General features: G+C 45.4%; 1 protein-coding gene across 1 annotated transcript in view; it reads left to right on the forward strand.

Moving 5' to 3' along the window:
* The first annotated feature begins 43 nt into the window (after positions 1-43).
* Positions 44-19,889, forward strand: part of LOC120929350 (arylsulfatase B-like) — a 32,820-nt gene continuing 12,974 nt past the window's right edge. Inside the window, 6 exon segments of the mRNA XM_040340736.1 lie at positions 44-364; positions 8,411-8,499; positions 8,501-8,570; positions 8,572-8,595; positions 13,395-13,586; positions 17,593-17,800. Coding sequence (XP_040196670.1) covers positions 113-364; positions 8,411-8,499; positions 8,501-8,570; positions 8,572-8,595; positions 13,395-13,586; positions 17,593-17,800 — 835 coding nt within the window. The 5' untranslated portion in view covers positions 44-112.

Below are 19,889 nucleotides of genomic sequence, written 5' to 3' on the forward strand. Positions count from 1 at the left end.
CCTCCTACCATGTGTGACATGTCAGAAGAGAGGAGGGTGCAGGGCGGTCCCTGGGCTCAGCAGCCAGTTCCTGAATGAAATAGAAGAGCCATCTGCAGTCAGTGGCAGAACCATGCTGGGTCTCCGGGCTCTGCTGTGCGGGTGGATAGGGCTGACGCTGTGCCAGGCTGTGCTCGGCTCCCCCCCACACATCCTATTCATACTGGCAGATGATCTGGGCTGGAACGATGTCGGCTTCCACGGATCGGAAATCAGGACCCCCAATTTGGACCGGCTGTCTGGGCAGGGGGTGAGGCTGGGGGGGTACTATGTGCAGCCTCTGTGCACCCCGTCCCGGAGCCAGCTGATGAGTGGCAGATACCAGGTCAGTGACCCTATTATGGGGGTAGGGGGTTTACTAAGACTGGAGAACACAGAATCTGGAGCAGCTGTGCATAGTAACCAACCAGCTTCTATCCTTACCTTGTTCAACTAGTTAGTTGTTAGTTCAACTTTGAAAATGAAAGCTAGAAGCTGATTGGGCTGATGCTCGGACAAAAGTGTCCTTGTGTCTGTTTATTTATCTGTCCGTCTTACTCTTGCAGCTTGCTCATGGTGCCGTCTCAGTCTGTGTACACTGTATTTTCAGTTCACAGTCACATGACTCAGGCTGGTCACATGACTGGTGGTTTGGGCTGAAAGGCAGCAGACAAGTTATGAATGTTGTTGTCGTGTGTCTGGTTGGATTGGCTTTTGTCTGTTTTCCTGTTATCAGAATCTTGCATGGACCGATTCATATGCCGCGTACACACCATCACTTTATGTGATGAAAAAAAACATCATTTTCTGTGAAGTAAAAAACGACATTTTTGAAACTTCAATTTTCAAAAACGATGTTGCCTACACACCATCGTTTTTTCACAATGCTCTAGCAAAGCGAGGTTACGTTCACCACGTTTTTCCATTGAAGCTCGCTTCATAACTAGCTTCTGGGCATGCGCGGGTGTAAAAACGTCTTTTAAACGTCGTTTTTTGCTACACACGGTCAATTTCTGTGAAGTAAAAAACGACATTTTGAAAAACGACACATAAAATTGAAGCATGCTTCAATTTTTTTTTGTCGTTTTTCACAAGACATAAAACAACGTTTTCCCCCACACACGGTCATTTAAAGTGACGTTTTTAAAAACGTTGTTTTTTTTCATCACATAAAGTGATGGTGTGTGCGCGGCATTAGGCCTTGTTCTAGACACACGGTTCTATGTCACTGCTGTTCTACTAACTGTACAAAATGAAAAACAAACATCTCATTAAAGTGGTAGTAAACTCTGTACTACCACTTTTACCTACAGGTAAGCCTATAATAAGGCTTACCTGTAGGTATAAAGAATATCTCCTAAACCTGTACGGTTTAGGAGATATTCCCCTCGCAATGCGCCGCTGATTGCCGGAATAAAGTCTCACGCGCGCATGCGACATTGCCGCTCCAGCCAATCACAGCGCTGGAGTGGCGATACCCGGAAGACACGCCGAGGCAAGATGACATTTCCCTCGGCGTGGACCAGGTAAGTTCCCCACACCTCGTTCCAAGGTAAGTATTTCATAATGAGCTAGTATGCGGTGCATACTAGCTCATGATGCCTTTTCCCTTTCAGGTGTGTAAAAAAAAAAAAAAACTGCTCCGGGTATACAACCGCTTTAAAAAACAAAACATTTTATATAATATATACTGTATATAAAGGGCTGTGGAAATTAAGGCTTAATTCCTCGATTAATCGTACATTTTTTTGATCGGTACTAGTGGTGCAACAGATTGTAAATGATCCGTGATCCGAACGGGTCACCATATGTGGATCGGCACACCACGTGGCCGGCTTCTCTTGTAAGACTAAGCAAGCACTAATCTTCCTATACAGTGGGGTGAGGTCTGTGGATTACAGTGGGGAGAGGTCCAGATGGAAATTGTGTGTTGACAGCCTGTTGGCGGAGAATCCAACCTTTTTTATGCTCCATCGGACAATTGTTGTCGGATTTTCCATGGACAAATGTTGGATGACAGGCTTTAAAATCTTTCGTGGACAACATTCTGTTGTTGGATTTTCCAATCGTGCGTACACAAGTCCGTCGGACAAAAGTCCAAAGTACAAACACGCATACTCGGAAGCAATGCTCACCAAACACAACATTAGCAAAAGGTGCCCAAAGGATGGCACTAAAGAGCTGAAAAAACACATAGTACGTAACTATGTTTGTGTTTGTTGGCCGACAATTGTGTGCCGTTTGTATGCAAGACAAGTTACTGGCCAGCACCCTTCGGACAAAAGTCCGAGGCTTTGTCTGCAGAAAATCCGATCATGTGTACCAGGCTTAACTGACTAGATCACCAGGTGAAAAAGGAAAGAAAGCCTACAAAAATAAATACAGCCATCACATCTATGAATTGGTAAGCTGCAATCTAATAGATACATTAACCACTTAAAGACCCCCTCCTGCAGATATACGTCGGCAGAATGGCACGGCTGGGCACAAGCACATACCTGTACGTCCTCTTTAAGTGCCCAGCCGTGGGTCGCGGGCGCGCGTCCGCGACACGGTCCGAAGCTCCGTGAGCGCGGCCGCGGGACCAGCGGACACGATCGCCGCTGGAGTCCCGCAATTGGTCCCCGGAGCTGAAGAACGGGGAGAGCTGTGTGTAAATACCACCAAAAGAAAGCTCTATTTGTGGGGAAAAAGGACGCCAATTTTGTTTGGGAGCCACGTCGCATGACCGCGCAATTGTCAGTTAAAGCGACGCAGTGCCGAATCGCAAAAACTGTCCGGGTCCTTTACCTGCCTAAAGGTCCATATCTTAAGTGGTTAACTTAGGGACCTTGCCTGTTTTTCAGACTCTGTGTTTACAAGATTAAAACCGTTTTTTTTTTGCTAGAAAATTACTTAGAAAAAAATATATATAATGTTTGGGGGTTCTAACACCCTAGAGCAGCCTTTCTCAAACTTTTTACCGCTGGGGAACCCTAAAAATAATTTTCAGGTCTCGGGGAACCCCTGATAAAACTCATTCATTGGGGGTCAGTGGGTATAATGCCCCTCACTTTGGTGGTCAGTGAGAAGAATGCCCTTTTTTACAGTAGTGGTAAGAATGCCCCCCTTACAGAGAACTATGAAGATCATTGGTGTAATACCACTGGCTCCTCCAAGTGGAATTGGCTCAGAACTATGTAGGCACCATCAAACAGGAGCTAAATCAACCACAGCTCAAGGAACCCCTAGCCACCTCTGGAGGAACCCTGGTTGAGAATGGCTGCCCTAGAGAATAAAATGACGGTCATTGCAATACTTTTTGTCATGCCGTATTTGCGCAGCGGTCTTACAAGCACACTTTTTTTGGAAAAAAATCACTTTTTTTAATAAAAAATAAGACAACAGTAAAGTTAGCCCAATTTTGTTTTATATTGTGAAAGATAATGTTACGCCGAGTAAAATGATACCCAACATGTCAAGCTTCAAAATTGCACCCGCTCGTGGAATGGCGTCAAACTTTTACCCTTAAAAATCTCCCTAGGCAACGTTTAAAAAATTCTATAGGTTGCATCTTTTGAGCTACAGAGGAGGTCTAGGGCTAGAATTATTGCTCTCGCTCTAACGATCGTGGCGATACCTCACTTTTGCGGTTTGAACACCGTTTTCATATGCGGGCGCTACTTACGTATGTTTTCGCTTCTGCGCGCGAGCTCGTCGGGACGGGGCGCTTTTAAAAAAAAAATTGTTTTCCTATTTATTTAAATTTAATTCATTTTTACACTGTTTAAAAAAAAAATGCCAGAGGGTGCGAGAGAGAGCTGCGATAACGGTGATCTCGCGGCGAATCCGCCGCGCAGACACCATTATCGTTTAAAGGACTGGCGCGTGAAGAGATGGATATCTTGGTTGAGGACGTATATAGTTGTGCGCAGGTTCCTTAAGTGGTTAAATGACCTAAAGTATTGGGACACCTGCCTTTACAACTTTAATAGCATACCAGTCTTAAGCCTCGTACACACTATTAGATTTTCTGCAGATTTGTGTCTTCAGATTTACCAAAACCATATAATATGAGGTCAAACCTTATGCCGCGTACACCTGATCGTTTTTCGGGTTCTAAAAATTAAATTTTTAATGGTCTAGAAAAAAACAACGTTTTTTTTTCAACCCGATCATTAAAACGGCCTTGCCTACACACGATCGTGAAAAAAAAATGCTTAGCAAAGCGCGGTGACGTACAACACGTACAACACGTACAACGGCACTATAAGGGGAAGTTCCATTCGGATGCGCCACCCTTTGGGCTGCTTTAGCTGATCCGTGTTATAAAAGACGATTCACGCTTTTCTGTCTGTTAAGCGTGATGAATGTGCTTACTCCATTACGTACTGTAATTTTACCAGAACGAGCGCTCCCGTCTCATAACTTGCTTCTGAGCATGCTCGATTTTTACGTCATTAAAGCCCACACACGACCATTTTTTACAACCTTAAAACTTAGTGAAAAAATAGAGCATGTTCAAATTTTTAATGCCCATTTTTTTGATCGTGAAAAATGCTCTGGAGCCCACACGCGATAGTTTTTAATGACATAAAAAAAAAACGTCATTTTTTAGAACCCGAAAAACGGTCAGGTGTATGCGGCATAAGATGTTTCAATTTGTATGCAATCAGGCCGGCCCTTGCACTACATGGTTTTGGTAAATCTGAAGACAAAATCTAATTGTGTGTAGCGCCCTGCTCCTGTTGAACAGGCACTGCAGTAAATTTAGTGGGGTCTAAGCTGTTATTTGGCTCAAACTAATATGATTAATGGCAAATTTAGCTTCTGTTCCAGCATGGCTGTGCTGGGAGTCCACCATTGCTTGTCTGGGGGTATCATTACCACTCCAGGTCAAGGGTGGCAGCAGCAAGGTCAGGGTGCACTGGGTTTTCCTTCCAGCAGCGAATCAGTGGGAGTGGTCGCCTCGCTGTGCATGCTGGGGAGGTGGTACTTAAGGGACAGACGCCATTGTTGGGGGGTCTGTCCTAGATCGTGTCCACGTTGGTCCGGGGTCGCAGCTTCGCCTGGTAGGCCCAGTAGTCAGACTGGGGCCTGCCTTTTCAGAGGTGATCCTGTACCGTCTGTCCTGCGGGAGGAAGCCACTTGATGAAGGAAGCCAGGGGAGGACCTATCCTGGAGAGGACCATGCAAGAGGTTGGAATCTTGGGAGAAGGCCTGGAAACTTCATTGAAGGATGCACCATACACTGAGAGGCTTGACAGTGTCGCCTGTCGGGTCTAAAGTTCTACTAAAAGCTAAGCTGGAGAGTTCGGGTGCTGAATCCTGTGGCAGGGGATTCTGGACCAAAAGTGTCTCCTCATAAAGAAAGGTCTGTGGCAGAGACTGTACTTTATTCCGTGCGCCATCCCGGCTGCTAGGCCAGAGAGGGACCTATCTGGGTGAGCAATGCCCACTCTTGCTAGAGTGGCGACGAGAACTGTTTGCTGGAAGCAGGAATGTTTCCTATTTGTGACTATACACCTGAACCTATTTATTCCACCCCCAACTTCTTTTCTATTAAGTTCTAACAAATAAATCCCAGAAAAGGAAGTGTATCGTGTGGACATTGAAATTCTTCAGACTCTCATTACACCCTGGACAGCGAGAAGATGGAGGTAACGTGCCACCCAAATCTACTCAGCAGCTCCTTCGGAGTTAGTGCTACATGTGTATGGGTCTTCCTCAGTAGGGTTCAATATTGGGTATCCCCACCCTTTGCAGCTATAACAGCTTCAAGTCTTCTGCAAAGGCTGTCCACAAGTTTAGGAGTGTGTCTATGGGAATGTTTGATCATTCTTCCAGAAGCGCATTTGTGAGGACATGCACTGATGTTGGACGAGAAGGCCTGGCTAGCAGCCTCCGCTCCTAATTCATCCCAAAGGTGTTCTCTCGGGTTGAGGTCAGGGCTCTGTGCAGGCCAGTCAAGTTTCTCCACCCCAAACTCGTTCATCCATGTCTTTATGGACCTTGCTTTGTGCACTGGTACAAATCATTTGGTGGAGGGGGGATTGTGGTGTGGGGTTATTTTTTCAGGGGTTGGCTGGCCCCTTAGTTCCAGTGAAGGGAACTCTTAAGCATACCAAGACATTTTGTTCCAACATGACTGCGCACCAGTGCTCCAGACATCTTGTAGTGTCTTCACTTAGGCAGAACTTTTACAATATTGAGTACTTTTCTATCTCCAGTTTCCATGCAGAGTCCTGGAAGAAGGTATGGGATCGGGTATTTACAGTTAATACCAAATTCATTTTACAATTAGTATTGTGACAGGAAGTCAGGTAGATATATGGTGTTGTCACTGATGGGACATACATTTCTGCCTTGTTTAGATGATACACAGATTGTTATGGGGCGTCGGCTAAAAACGTAGCCAGAGAAAGGCTAATACCGTTGAAAAACTTCAGCTGTTCAGAATGAGGCAATTAAGGCCTCTATAAGTAGCCCTGAGGATTACCACTTTGTTGCTGGATCATTCCTGAGGCGTTGTGAGTAAGGAGAGCAGCATTAAAGTCTTCTGAGGAGGTGAGGAGAGAAGGATTTTTCTGTGTGATAAAAATCAAAAGACTATTGTTTTCTGCTATATGTCCAGCACTGTCTGGCCGGCACTAGGCTGAGCCAGACTCCTTAGATAGGTTCCTGTGTGGAAGGTAGACCGCCCACGGTGCCAGAGTTTATTTATGTTTTGATTTTGTTTATGCTGTTTGGATGCTTGCAATTTGTCTTCCAGCAAGTTGGAAGAATAAACCAAAAACTTTGTTTTCAAACTGTCTTCGACTGCCAGTCTGTATAAATTCAGTGTGTGGTGAACCCAACCAAGGGGGCCACACACCCCGCTACCGAGCTAACCCCCTCACAGTATGTTATTCTATTTGTAATAATGTTATAGAAGAGCTCTAACTTCAATTTGTGTTCAGTGTTCTGTGCCCCAGAGGACAAAGTACATGTAGCAATTTGTCAATGTTCCTTTGTGCTTTGCTAGCCTAATTATGAGGTTGACATTGCTGTTGTCCAACAATGCCACTTGATAACCAGCTTTTGTCTTGGCACTTGCCCAAGTCAAGTGGTAGCAGAGAGATGCAGCGGGGAAAGGAGATGTATCAGCCTCCCACCCTCTCTGTATTCCCCTTCCCGCACTTGTCTAGGGAAAGTACTTGTACCTGAAACAAGCACCGGTTGTCAAACAGACCTCTCCTTAATAGCTACATTTTTTGGGCAGCTGCAGCAGAAGGGGAAGGGCGGCTGTAGCAGAAACGCATGGGAACGCAGTTCCGGCACCTACAGCACTGAATGTATATAATGCCAAAGGGTGTTGGGGTGATGCTGGCTGCAAGAGGATCTATTGTTGCTGGGAGGTCTATTGCTGCTGGTGGGGGAATTTATTACTATTATTGCTGGGGGATCTATTGTTTCTGGGAGGTCTATTGCTGCTGGTGGGGGGATCTATTACTATTATTGCTGGGGGATATATTGTTGATGGAGAGATCTACTGTTGAGGGAGGAGTCTGTTGCTGTTGGCTGCTGGGGAATCTATTAATGCTGGCTACTGGGAGATCTAGTGTTGCTGATGCGGGTCTATAGTTGATCAGAGGGATCTATTGTTGCTGAGGGGTTCTATTGTTGCTGGGGTTCTATTGTTGCCGGCTGCAGGGGATCTATTTTACTGCTTTCTCATAAAAAAATTCCATACAAATGAATTAGCATAAAAAATGAATGTTCTGTATTCTCCAAAAGGGGCAGTACAAGGGGGTGGATAGGGGGTGCAACAAAGGGACGGAGCTTGAAGGTGGGAAAGGGGGTGGAGACAAGATGGCTTGTAAAGGGGGAGTACCTGCACCCAGGGCTGGTGCAAGGATTTTTGACACCCTAGGCAAACCTCATTTGGCCAATTCCCCCATTGGCTCCACCCCTGACTCCACCTCCTTTGCCCTGTCCATGTATACCCACCTTTTAATGGAGTGCCATAAATGCAGCCTCACAGCGCCCATCAAATGCAGCCTCACCAGCGCCCATCAAATGCAGCCTCACCAGCGCCCATCATGAATGTTTGCTTACTTCCATTCATTCAAAAGTCGGGATACAGACACAGTCCTTCGCTGCCACTGTGCCTCTGAAAACTATGTGCGGCTGCCTACTGATGCTGAGACTTAGTTGCTTGCTGCAGAAAGATGAGAGTAGGAACACCAGTGGCCAGGCACCCTAGGCAGTAGTGCGCCCTAGGCAGCTGCCTAGTTTGCCTAGTGGTAGCACAGGCTCTGCCTGCACCTATTCTCTGTAAAAAAAAAAAAAAAAAAATCCCTAAGTCATTATACATTGATATTCTTCTTATTTGCTATCTAGTTCGTTTTTTGCATTTTTTCCTTATACATAGATTCACACAGGATTGCAGCATGAGATCATTTGGCCCTGTCAGCCCCATTGCCTACCTCTGGATGAGAAGCTTCTACCCGAGCTACTGAAGACGCTGCTATGTCACACATATGGTGGGAAAATGGCACCTCGGCATGTATAAGAAAGACTGTCTGCCAACCCCGAAGAGGATTTGACACTTACTTTGGAGAGATGATGATATTATTTCTCAATAGATTTCCGCTTGTATTATGTCTTGAAGCACTACAGTAATTAAGGACCCTTTCATGTGGACAACGTCTATTCCGATCAGCAGGTGATCAGTGAACTTACAAGCGCCTTGAAAAAAAGTATTCATACCCCTTGAGATTTTCCACATTTTGTTACACTCAAAAACGTAAATGTATTTTTTGGGATTTTATGTGATAGACCAACACAACAGTATTCTGAACAGAACAGAAATGTGTGTGTTCAGTTTTTTCCCTCACAGACCTGTGTTAGGTCTATGGGCAGGCTGGTGTAAATGGATGTGCACCTGTTTACATCCTTTAACTGCCGATCCAACATGTCTTTGTCCAGAAAAGAAAGAAAAATATTTATCCATTTACATTGGCCTACCCATAGACTAACATTGATCTCCTGTTCAGATCCATGAATATAGTTCCTTTAGATTAGAGACAGGGCTACCATATTAACACACATCTATATTCTGTATATTTGCAAATCAAGTGCTCATGTGCATGAATCATCAGTCCAAATATTGAAACATGTGTTGTTCCAGATCAAAGTGCATTTTTTCCCCTCTGTGTCTTAAGAAAAACACCCACACCGCACTCACCAAACATTGTTGGCTTTTAAATTAATTTTTTTCATCGGTGTCATGCAGTCCCTTTAAGTACCAGCCGCTGGATCTCTCTTCTGTAAGGTCTTTGCGATACCTCCGTCGCTTTAGGGTACTCAGTGTTGCCCCCATTACAACCATAGGGGAAAGAAGCGCATATGTTGTAGTAATTTTATTGTAAACTCAGTAAAAAAAACAGTATTTCATTACAGTAACATTACAAAAGTGCTCGCATGTATAAACCATCAATCCAAGAAAATAAAACATGTGTTGTGCCCAATTATAGTGCATTACATTCCTCCATTCTTTTAAGACATAAACACACACACACCGCACTCACCAGATGTTGTTGACTTCTAAAAAGAAGTGAAATAGCACTTTAAGTATTAGCCTCTTGATCTCTCTCCTTTAAGGTTTGCGATGCCTCCATCCCTTTAGGAGGGCTTAATACCTCTTACCTCCCGGCCATCACTACCATGCCTGACCCTCATCACTCCTCGATTGTCACCCAAACCCTCCTGCTCTGACCACCTGTCAGAGAACCAACTATGAACTGAGACCTGGCAGACCTGTCTTGCACGACCCAACAAGCACAATGCGCATGAGCGCGCACACCGCTCGCAGACTGCGCGCAAGTGCACGCACACGAGCAACAACACTGTGAACTCAGTGCCCTATTAAAGCTTGCTGCAGCAGTGACCAACTGCTGCATGATCTTCAGCCCTGGATGTTATCCTGAGTTCCTGTACCTTGTGTTCTTGTTCCTGAGTTCCTGTTGACGACCCGGCTTGCCTGACCAGACTTCTCCGTGCATGGACCCCCTGGCTTGTCTCTCGGCTTATCCTTTGTCCTGCTCCTGTCTGCTGGTTCCTGTGTATGACCTTGGCTCGCCTCCTGACCTGTTCCCGTCTCTTCCTGCTTCATGTGCATGACTACCGGCTTGGCTCCTGACTCCGCCCCTGGGTCTTCCTGCCAGCCTACCTCATCTGGTACTTCTGAGGTACCCCTGCCTGACTACGTATCCTGGCATACAGCTGATCTCCAACATCACTCAGCAAGTCGAAGCTGGCAACCCTTGCATCTCTGGGCCGAACACCCCCTGTGTCACCTCCAGGGGGCGTTCTGCACTTGTCGTAAGGGAAGCCCTCTCAGCACTTCGGAGTCTGGTAAGGTACGTGACACCACCACACCTGCCATTCCAACTCTCCCATTCCCAAACTTGCCCTTTCCAGAACAGGCACACATTTGCTATAGAGAGAAGGTCACATTGGAGGGACTGCATAAGCTCTTGCCAGGTAACTCCACTACTTGAATATATGATTGCTATATGGAATCACACAGATCATGCCTTTAATTAGACACTTCACTTTTTCCACCCAACCTTTTATACCCCCCCCCCAAACCTCCTCTCTTCATCTAGACATGTGTCAAACATGGGCCGAATCTGGCCCACCAGGGCCATTTCATGTGGCCCTCGCACCTCTCCTGCAGCTGCGGCAACCTCCTCTTCTCTGTCCCCCATCTTGTGTCAGTAGTCAGCAGCAGAGAGGAGGACAGAACTGCCCCACCAGATCCTGCACTTCTCCCCTCAGCCTTGCATAGGTTCATATCTGCCCCTGTCTCAGCAGTCGGCAGCAAAGAGAACAGAAATTTGCAGGTCTTGCGCCTCTCTGTGGAGCCACAGCACCTCTTTGTCTCTGCCTCCCCTGATCTCAGCATTTAGCCAGACCCTGGCTGCTGACCCCAGCCCTCCTTTGGTCCTCCTCCAGACCCTGCACCTCAGCTTCTTTCTGGCAGCAGCACAAAGGGGGCGGGCACTGTGATGTAAGGGAGGGTGGGGACTCTTGACTTCTAATGGTTGGGGGGCTCTTGACATCTGATGTGAGGGTGGGGTTCTCTGTACATCTATGCGGCGAACACACAGACACCTGGCCCTTTGAGGGCAAGCATATTGCTGATGCGGGCCACAATGAAATTGAGTTTGACACACCTGATCAAGACATGTCCCAGCATTCCTGTTTTTCTTTTATCTTTGTAGTGAGAAAACTCCTTCTTAACTCTCTGTGACATCCTGTTGTTCACTTCATTTTGACTGCATCGCTTTGGTGTTTTTTTGGATTTTATTTGTACAATAAAGACATTGGGCTAGATTCAGATAGCCCGCTGTAACTTTGTGCGGGGGCGTAACGTATCTCAGATACGTTACGCCGCCGTAACTTAGGGCGCAAGTTCCGTATTCATAAAGAACTTGCGCCCTAAGTTATGGCGGCGTAGCGTATGTTGTCCGGCGTAAGCCCGCCTAATTCAAATGTGGATGATGTGGGCGTGTTTTATGTAAATTAATTGTGACCCCACGTATTTGACGTTTTTTACGAACGGCGCATGCGCCGTCCGTGAACGTTTCCAAGTGCGCATGCTCCAAATTACGCCGCAAACTGTCAATGCTTTCAACGTGAACGGAACTTACGTACAGCCCTGATCGCGAACGACTAACGTAAATGACGTAAAATACGACGCTGTTCGGTCGTTTCTGACGTCCATACTTAAAGGAGTTCTCTAAGCTAAAACTTTTAACCCCCGCTGTGCCCGGGCTGTAAAACTATACAAAATAAACTTTCACTTACCTGCCTACGATCCCCCGTTGTTCCGATATCGCCGTCCCGTTCTCCGGTCCCGGTCTCTTCCACTTCCTGCGGGTCGGTGACTCACAGTGCGCTCAGCCTATCAGCGGCCGCGACGGGACATTGCTGCGGCCGCTGATAGGCTGAGCGCACTATGAGTCACCGACCCGCAGGAAGTGGAACAGACCGGGACCGGAGAACGGGACGGCGATATCGGAACAACGGGGGATCGTAGGCAGGTAAGTGAAAGTTTATTTTGTATAGTTTTACAGCCCGGGCACAGCGGGGGTTAAAAGTTTTAGCTTAGAGAACTCCTTTAACATGACTAACCCCTGCTTTATGAGGGGTAACGTTACGCCGGAAAAAGCCTTACGCAAACGACGTAAAAAAATGCGCCGGCCGGACGTACGTTTCTGAATCGGCGTATCTACCGAATTTCAATATTCCTCGCGTAAATCGACGGAAGCGCCACCTAGCGGCCAGCATAAATATGCAACTAAGATACGACGGCGTAAGAAACCTACGCCAGTCAGATCTTAGCCAAATTTCGGCGTATCTTGCTTTCTGAATACAGAAAGAAGGTACGCCGGCACAGCTTAGAATTTACGCGGCGTATCAATAGATACGCCAACGTAAATTCTTTCTGAATCCGGCCCATTGTTTTAAGGAGTGCGGCAGTCCAGGACCTTCTTCTGTGCATAGCCAGCACATTTTTGGTTTACTGGGATGGAAGCAAAGCCAGCTTTTAGAGCGGTATCATCTCTCACTTCAACTAGGTGGCAAAGCAGCCGCAGGAATCAGCAGATTTCTAGTGTTTTGATTCACACTGGGGCTGGTCACAATTGCAATGTACCCTAACCTACTGAAAACACAGAGTTTTAATTATCAGTGTTTTGACCCAAAAATGACCAATTTTCTCCATGAATCTTATTTGAAATTGGGTAAATCTTAGGCGAAAGTCTTGTGAAACAAAGGCCCCGTACACACGAGAGGATCTATCCGCTGGAATTTATCCGCGGACTGGTTTCAGCAGATAGATCCCCTGGTGTGTACGATCCAGCGGATATTTTTCCGCGGATATTTTTCCCCGCGATGGATTTCCAGCGGATCAAAATTTCTTAACATGCTAAGAAATCGATCCGCTGGAATCCAGTCCAACGGATTGATCCGCTGGGCTGTACAGACTCACCGGATCAATCCGTCGAATCCATCCCTCACATGCGTGGGATTCGACGCATGCGTGGAAGTCCTTATATCACAGCGTCGCGCACGTCGCCGCGTCATCATCGCGGCGACGGCGCGACACGTCACCGCCGAGGAATTCCGCGGGGATTTTGATCTCATGGTTGGTACAACCATGAGATCAAAATCCGCCAGAGGATTTATCCGCGGAAACGGACCTCCGGACCGTTTCCGCGGATAAATCCTCTCGTGTGTACTAGGCCTTAGGTGAAAGCACAGATCAACTGACCACATAGAAGTAAAGTAACATTAACAACTGCTAAAATTTTGTTTTTATGTATTGCATCTTGTTCTGTATTCCAGGATATCTTCTTGGCAGTGAAGATTATTACAGCCATGAGAGATGCTATGAAATTATTGCTCTGAACAAAACCATGTGTGCTCTAGACTTTCGAGATGGAGAAGCACCAGCCAAAGGGTATGACAAGAAATACTCCACTCACCTATTTACAGAGAGAGCTGTGGATCTCATCACTAATCACAAGTCTGAGAAGGTGTGCATAACTGTCATTTATAAAAAAAAAAAAAAACACACACACATATATATATATATATATATATATATATATATATATAATCACAGTATCTCACAAAAGTGAGTACACCTCTCACATTTTTGAAAATATTCTATTCTATCTGTTCATGTGACAACACTAAAGAAATTACATTTTGCTACAATGTAAACTAGTGCTGTTCCCTCAAAATAACTTAACACACAGCCATTAATGTCTAAACCGATGGCAACAAAAGTGAGTACACCCCTAGGTGAAAATATCCAAATTGGGCCCAAAGTGTCAATATTTGTGTGTCCACCATTATTTTCCAGCACTGCCTTAACCTCCCTGGCGGTATGATTCTGTCTGGAATTACGTACCAAAAGCGGTACAATTATTTGCAAGGAATTTGGCGTTTTATACTGTAGGCCTGCAATTCTTAGGAATAACTCATTTAAATCTGACCAAACAAGAGTCTAGTAGGCATCCCGGGTATGATTTTTTTTTAAAACAAAATTATAAATTATAATATAATAAATAACTATAAATAATTATAACAAATAATAATATAATTATAATAAAAATTATTCAATAATGTAATCAAATCAAAATCACTGAAATTTGCTCAGTTGCAGAATTGTCGCTGTCATTATTTATTTATTTTTGATGACGAATTTCCCCACAAATCGCTATCGCACAATTCTGCAAGTGATTATAAATTATTATCGCTGTTTTCTAGCTGCTTTAAAACCATTTTTGACATAAAGGGACACTTTTGGTTGCTATGGACAATCTACAGTTTGCAGGGAGAAAGAACAGTTTTTATTATATAAAAGTACATGTAGGGCACTGGGCAGACACTAGGGACAAGGGGGGTGTGTATTTTTTACATACAGTACTGTAATCTATAAGATTACAGTATACTGTATGTAAAGTGTTTGTTTACTTTTTTGAATTTGGCGCCGTTCTCCGTCCCCGTGCGTCGTAACGTCGCAGGGAACGGAGATCGGCGGCACAGGAGGACACTGTGTGAATCGAGAGAGGACGCCGCTCGCTCACACAGCAGGGATGCATCGCAGGATCCAGGGACAAGGTAAGTAACTTGTCTGTGGATTCAGCGAGCAGGTAAGCCGCGCCGCTGCACACTCTGCACAGCTACCCCGAGCGTGACTCGGGATACCGATCCTAGCATGGAAAAACAACCCTGAGTCACGCTCAGGGATACCACCAGGGAGGTTAACCTTCTTGGGCATGGATTTCACCAGAGCTTCACAGGTTGCCACTGGAGTCCTCTTCCACTCCTCCATGATGACATCACAGATCTGGTGGATGTTAGAGACCTTGCACTCCTCCACCTTTCCTTTGAGGATGCCCACAGATGCTCAATAGGGTTTAGGTCTGGAGACATGCTTGGCCAGTCCATCACCTTTACCCTCAGGTTGGTCATCTTGGAGGTGTGTTTGGGGTCGTTATCGTGTTGGAATACTGCCCTGCGGCCCAGTCTCCGAAGGGAGGGGATCATGCTCTGCTTCAGTATGTCACAGTACATGTTGGCATTCATGGTTTCCTCAATGAACTGTAGCTCCCCAGTTTAAATTTGAATGCATTATTTAAGCATTTCTTTAGAATGGCCAAACTCATTTTATATAGTACTGGAGTAAAAATCTAATAACATGTTATTATTTATTATATTAAGGTTTGAATATGCACTACATACACAGAGTTGTGATATATAACATCTTTATAAATAAAACCAAGTTTCATAAACAAACAAAAATATTGCTTTTTGACAAACAGAAGTACAACTTGAAAATATAAAAAAAAACTGTCAACTCTATTGGCTGTAAGGCCATTGCACATATTACCTGAATAAATCACCAACATTAAATATTAAGGAAACAAAATAAGAAAGGTGTTTTTCTTATATTTTTTTCAGTTTAGCAGCTTAGTAGATGTCCCCTACTTATTCTTATGTGGTAGTGCAGTGTTACTTTTGACATCAAATTTCAATTTAGTTTTAGTCATAGTCTTTTGACTAAAATGCCATTTTAGTTTCAGTCGTATTTTAGTCATCTCAATAGTATTAATTTAGTTGACAAAAATATTTTAGTCGAATAAATTAACACTGTATCCCAGGCCAAAAAAACAAGGTAAAACCGTTTTGAGCCACACCACAGTCTAGAAAGGTCAGAGGTTCCCAACTTCCCTCAGAATAATGAGACCATATGGTTCAATTTACATTAGACATATATTATATATATATATAGATCAGTGGCGGCTGTTTTTTATTTTTTGGTGGGAGGCTGTAAACAACCACCCCCTAGTCCTCCGGTGGTGCGGGGCTGAATGACCGGCCGCAAGACCCCTGCACCCCTCCCCCCGGGGGCCCAGTGGTTGGTCATCCAGCTCCGCACTTACCCCATTTAGGTTCCCGCCTACAGGCGGCGGATGGGCGTCTCCTCTGCATCGCAGCAACTTCAGCCGTGCATCTCCTCCCGCCTCCTAAGCATCCAATAGGATCACCTGTCTTTTAGCCAATCAGGTAACGGGTCTCAGGACCCGCTTCCTGATTAGCTAGGAGGAGGATCAGTGTGACAATAGTGTATATTCATCCACTCCTCTCCCATAATTGGGTGGACTCAGAGCGCAGTGCTCTACACCCTGAGTCCACCTTTTTTTAAAGCCTAGTAGAGCCTCTGGCTCTAATCTCATGCTTCAAAAAATAACACCCCTCCCCACCTGCATGTAGATTAGGGGGCCGGACGCATGGATGGGGGGGGGGGGGGTGGGTTGCCTGTGGCCGCCACTGATATAGATAGAAGTGATTACTTATACACGCTCATAATTGATAACATTAAACTATTACTAAGTTTCTTGTAAATTAAAGAGTATTAAAAACTTACACTACAGCCATGGGGCGCTCTATTATGACACAGAGTGCTGTTCTAAAATCAAGCTCAGCTCTATGCCTGAATAGGTTGTCTGGAGATCTATATTACGTCATCCTGCTACTGTCTGCCATTTTTTTTAGCTGATGGATCCTTAGAGCTGTCTGTCCTGCACTCATAGTGGCTCTTCCATCCAAAGAATTTGTTCTGTTATGCACATGTAAAATGAGCATGTATTGTGTGTGGTTGGTCTAGCTGACATCATGTTTGCTTGTTGATAGCTGTGATCTTCCAGGTGCTATGTGAGTATCTTCCCCTCTATACACTGAACACAGGGGTACACTCATTCAGCACCACTGGCATGGGGCAAAGGTACAGAGATATCACAATCTCCACATTGTCCAATTAGGAAACGCCTTGTATGCATTGACAAAAATGCAAGGCATTCTATAAATGGCGGATCTGCTGTGTGAGTGACCACGGGGAAGATCAATGTTATCACTGAATGAACCAGCTATCTACTACAGTGATTGTCAGTTTCAGAGCCGGTGCTACCACTAGGCAAACTAGGCAGCCACCTAGGACACAGCTGCAGCATGTCGTAATAAGACAGCGGGATGTACATAAATCCTGCCCCTGCAGCCGCTGAATGCCAGTTTCTCCGCCTCTCCCTCCTATTCAGCGGCTGCAAGAGGGAGATGGAAGAGATCAGTTTCTCTAAATGCTGCCTGTCCTATGCAGGTCCCCGCTGTGATCTCCCGGGCCCACTGTTTCCTCTCTCCCTCTCTTCCTCTCTGTATTGATCAATGACATTTTTTTTTTTTTCATAACTGAGGTATAGTATATGTGTTTACTATGCTTCAGTCTATGAATGATCGGGAAGCCTCTGTATGGAGTTATTTCTGTTCATTCATTCTGTGTTTCTGATGCTCCAGAAATGGAGTTTGAGGGCCGTGTTCATGTTTTGCTGCTTTTAATATTTTCTTTTTTTTTGGGGAGGGGGAGGGGGCAAGTAGCACTTGGCTAGACAAGATGGCCCAGTGCATGCAATTTAGATTTTTCTGTAATGAATTCCAGACAGTGTGTCTGGTTCTTACATGGCTTTGTCCTTCTTGCAGCCTCTCTTCCTCTATCTGGCCTTCCAGTCTGTCCACGCTCCTCTACAAGTTCCTGAGGAGTACACTGAGCCTTATAGCTCCATCCAGGACAAGAAAAGACGTCAGTACGCAGGGATGGTGTCCGCCATGGATGAAGCAGTGGGAAACGTCACAGCAGCATTGCAGCAGAAAGGACTCTGGGACAACACCGTTCTCATCTTCTCTACAGGTAAACCGGAAGTTTAGAAAACATGGTAACCAATGGGGATCTTGGTGAAGTGGGATTTATTTGAGCTTAGGGTTTCACCGATACCGAGAATTTGCGCGAGTACTTGTACATCCCCTAGGCAGTGTGCCCTAGGCAAGTACTTGTACTCGCACAAATGCTTCCGATGCCTACTCCGATACCTGGGAATGAAGAGGCGGCGTTTCTCGCAAACCGAAAGTCAGTGGGCGGAGAGTGCGGAACGGAGAGCGAGTCCTATACAGGCTGGCAGCAGCGAAAGGTAAGCTGGCCGAGGCAGGGGGTGCAGGGCGCAGCCGCATCTTCCATAAGAATCAGTGACCGGGGCTGTCACTTTCCGTAATGGAAGTGATGTTCTGTGTCTCCATCAGAGGTTGAACATCCCAACGCCCATCTTGGTACACCCTGCACTCGGCCGCAGTAAGCCAGCAGCGGGAAATCATTTAGATCGACGGGCATCGCGGACGTTCGTGAATCGCCGTAACTAGTCATTTGCATATTCTACGCCGACCGCAATGGCCTCGCCACCTAGCGGCCGGCCTAGAATTGCATCCTAAGATCCGACGGTGTAAGTCAATTACACCTGTCGGATCTTAGGGCTATCTATGCGTAACTGATTCTATGAATCAGCCGCATAGTTAGGACGGGCGGATCACAGAGATACTACGGCGTATAAGGACATACGCCGTCGTATCTCTTTTGTGAATCTGGCCCCAGGTATTTATTCACGTAGACGCGTTTTAACACATCCAAACTGTGCTTAATCATTACCCTGATTAATGATTAAGCACCGTTTGAATGTGTGAAACACGTCTACTGTACGTGACTAAATACCTGGTGTCTTGGTGTATCCTGGTGATTTTTAATAAAGGCACATTTTTGGAACTTTTGGATGTGCAGCCATTTCTTTTTTTTTTCTACTGTAGATGTATCCAGGCACTGGACTGAAAACTAAAGTAAGTTTTGGATTGGTAAAATGAAAACGATTGCAGCGAGGAATTTGGTGTTAAAATGAGATCACAGAATAACATTTTGTTGAAATTACATTTTCTGTATTTCAGTTTACATTGGGGGCGATTTCATGCATAGTTGTTACATTCCTTACTTACCACTGGAGGGCACCAAACATCTATAATGTTCATATTTTACAGTGAAGCTTTTTTGATGCTATGAAATAAATTCAGCACCATTGTAGGTGTGAGCTACAGGAATCACTTTACAGCTTTTACATATTACACACAGTGGCATACACCTTACTGTGATGAGTGAAATATGCTTGAGATAACAATTATTAAGTACAACCCCAATTCCAAAAAAGTTGTGTAAAATCTACATATAAACAGAATGCAATGATTTGCACATTTCATAAGCCCATATTTTTTTCACATTAGAAAACATGTCAAATGTTTAAAATGAGAAAATGTATAATTTTAAGAAAATAAATAGGGACATTTTGAAATTGATTGGCAGCAAAATGTCAAGTTAGAACACGGCAACAACAAGATTGCAAAGTGAGGCCTCGTACACACGACAGAGATTCTCGGCAGAATTCGCCGAGAAACTCGGTCAAAACCCGGATTCTGCCGAGAATCTCTGTCGTCTGTACAGTTTTGGCTCGATGGAGCCGCCGAGGAGCTCGACGAGAAAATAGAGAACATGTTCTCTATTTTCTCGTTGGCCGCGTTGTTCTATAGGAGAAGGCGGCCCGCCGAGCTCCTCGGCGGCTTCATCCCAAAACGAGACGAGGAACTCGACGTGCCAAGCACGTCGAGTTCCTCTGTCGTGTGTACGGGGCCTAAGAGGTACAAACAAGGAAGAGCTGGAAGAACAGTGGGCCATATCCTCAAAAGAGATACGACGGCGTATCTACTGATACGCCGTCGTATCCCTGTTTCTAACTATGGAACTGATCCACAGAATCAGTTTCCAAGAGATAGACAGAAGATCCGGCATGTGTAAGGGACTTACACTGCCGGGTCTTAGGATGCAGTACCGCATCCGCCACTGGGGGCATTTCGCGTCGAAATGCCGCCTCGGGTATGCAAATTAGCACTTACGGAGATCCACGAAGCTT

Source organism: Rana temporaria, chromosome 1 (genome assembly GCF_905171775.1).
Source record: "Rana temporaria chromosome 1, aRanTem1.1, whole genome shotgun sequence".
NCBI classification, from domain to species: domain Eukaryota; kingdom Metazoa; phylum Chordata; class Amphibia; order Anura; family Ranidae; genus Rana; species Rana temporaria.